Source organism: Notothenia coriiceps, unplaced genomic scaffold, assembly GCF_000735185.1.
Source record: "Notothenia coriiceps isolate Sejong01 unplaced genomic scaffold, NC01 NC01_scaffold00026422, whole genome shotgun sequence".
NCBI classification, from domain to species: domain Eukaryota; kingdom Metazoa; phylum Chordata; class Actinopteri; order Perciformes; family Nototheniidae; genus Notothenia; species Notothenia coriiceps.
In genome coordinates this window covers 1423344-1425381 of record NW_011359123.1, presented here as the reverse complement: position 1 = coordinate 1425381, position 2038 = coordinate 1423344, and the positions used below count along the sequence as shown (strand labels likewise).

The following is a 2038-nucleotide window of genomic DNA, read 5'->3' as shown; positions in this document are numbered from 1 at the left end:
TGCCATAAATTAAAGTAGTTTCTATGCTTTTATTTTGAAGGCATGTTTTGGACACTGGGTGTTAGAGCACCTGGTGTAACTGTATATATTGGAGACAGGTGGTGGTGGGAGGCAAACGGTTTTTTATCAGGGTGTTTCAAGCCAGCAAAAGGAAAGCCATAGGAAAGGCTTAAGGAAAAAGGATATAGGAAACCTGTTCGTTGTACTTTGTTATTGGAATAAACTGCACAAATGGATAATCTTGTCTGGACCTGGATCATTGCCCTGCGTAAGATCCGCTAACTAGTGCCTCAGCGGCTGCATTATTTCAAGTTAATTATCAGTTTTATTTCTATATGATTTTGGCCGCTACACCGTGTAATAATAAATGATATTCCCCCCTCAGATGTCCCAGTGGAGCAGCAGAGGCGCTGGTTCAAGTCCAGCTTCGACCACCTGCGGCTCATCGCTCAGTCTGAAGACGCTCCGGAGGCCGGCATCATGCTCAGCTCCGGGTCAGTCAACCACTCGGTCTTATCAACACGTTGAATATTCCGTTTTATAACTTCCTCCTCCTGCAGCTGGCAGATCTTCCGGGACGTTCCTGAAGATAAAACTCCGTACTGGTCCGACCTGGTGCTCGGGTTCAGGATCATGACGGAGCGAGAGATGGTTCGATTCCCGGAGCATCGGTTCGGACAGGCGTTCACCACCATCAAGTGTGAGTGCAGCCGCTACCTGCCCTGGCTGGAGAAGAGGTAACCGCGCATTAAGACTGATTCTAATCAAAGAAAGCTCATTCATAGAGCAGTATTCACACACGAGACAGAGCTCAGGGGGCTTCATGTGGAGTGGAGAAGAGGTAAGACATGCATGATCAACTCTCAGTCGTTCATAATACATAATACACGTACAGTGGGGCAAAAAAGTATTCAGTCAGCCACCAATTGTGCAAGTTCTCCCACTTAAAAAGATGAGAGAGGCCTGTCATTTTAGGTATACCTCAACTATGAGAGACAGAATGAGAAGGAAAAAAAAATCCAGAAAATCACATTGTCTGATTTTTAAAGAATTTGGTCAATAACAAAAGTTCAGGATTTGAGTCCCTGGCGGCGTAGTGTGTTACTGATGGTAGCCTTTGTTACTTTGGTCCCAGCTCTCTGCAGGTCATTGACTAGGTCCCCCCGTGTGGTTCTGGGATCTTTGCTCACCATTCTTGTTTCTCATTTTGACCCCACGGGGTGAGATCTTGCGTGGAGCCCCAGATGGAGGGAGATGATCAGTGGTCTTGTATGTCTTCCATTTTCTAATAATTGCTCCCACAGTTGATTTCTTCACACCAAGCTGCTTACCTATTGCAGATTCAGTCTTCCCAGCCTGGTGCAGGTCTACCATTTAGTTTCTGGTGTCCTTTGACAGCTCTTTGGTCTTGGCCATAGTGGAGTTTGGAGTGTGACTGTTTGAGGTTGTGGACAGGTGTCTTTTATACTGATAACGAGTTCAAACAGGTTCCATTAATACAGTTAACAAGTGGAGGACAGAGGAGGCTCTGAAAGAAGAAGTTACAGGTCTGTGAGAGACAGAAATCTTGTTTGTTTGGAGGTGACCAAATACTTATTTTCCACCATCATTTGCAAATAAATTCTTAAAAAATCAGACAATGTGATTTTCTGAATTTTTTTTCTTTTCATTCTGTCTCTAATAGTTGAGGTAAGATTGTCGGGGACACAGGGGAGTTGTCTTCTGGCGGGCGACGTAAGGTGTTCTGCGTTCCCTGGAGATTGTCGCCCGCGACCCAGGGTTTTATTGTTCGCAAGCCTTTGCGTTCCCTATTAATGTTACCTTGGTGGGTCGGTCGTTTCTGCTGACGCTTTTGAGGTTAGAGGGAAACTGTACTTCGTTCCACCAAACAGGGGGTTAGAACAGGGTTAACCGAAGAAGGCCCCAATTTGTAACTTGCACGTGAATGGACATATATGTCACCCCGTTTTCTCATAAATCAGGTCGGTGGTTAACACGTTCAAGAGGTGAATTTTTCTACTGCTCCGGACATTAGAAG

At 45.4% G+C, this 2038-nt stretch overlaps 1 protein-coding gene across 1 annotated transcript; it reads left to right on the top strand.

Annotated features, from left to right (window-relative positions):
* Positions 1-385: 385 nt before the first annotated feature.
* On the top strand, positions 386-913 carry LOC104956986 (D-aspartate oxidase-like; the record flags this gene model as incomplete). The annotated part of the gene is made up of 2 exons (XM_010784578.1): positions 386-494; positions 561-913. Coding segments are annotated over 2 exons (290 nt in total), but the record flags the coding sequence as incomplete, so codon positions are not given.
* Between the last annotated feature and the right edge of the window lie 1125 nt (positions 914-2038).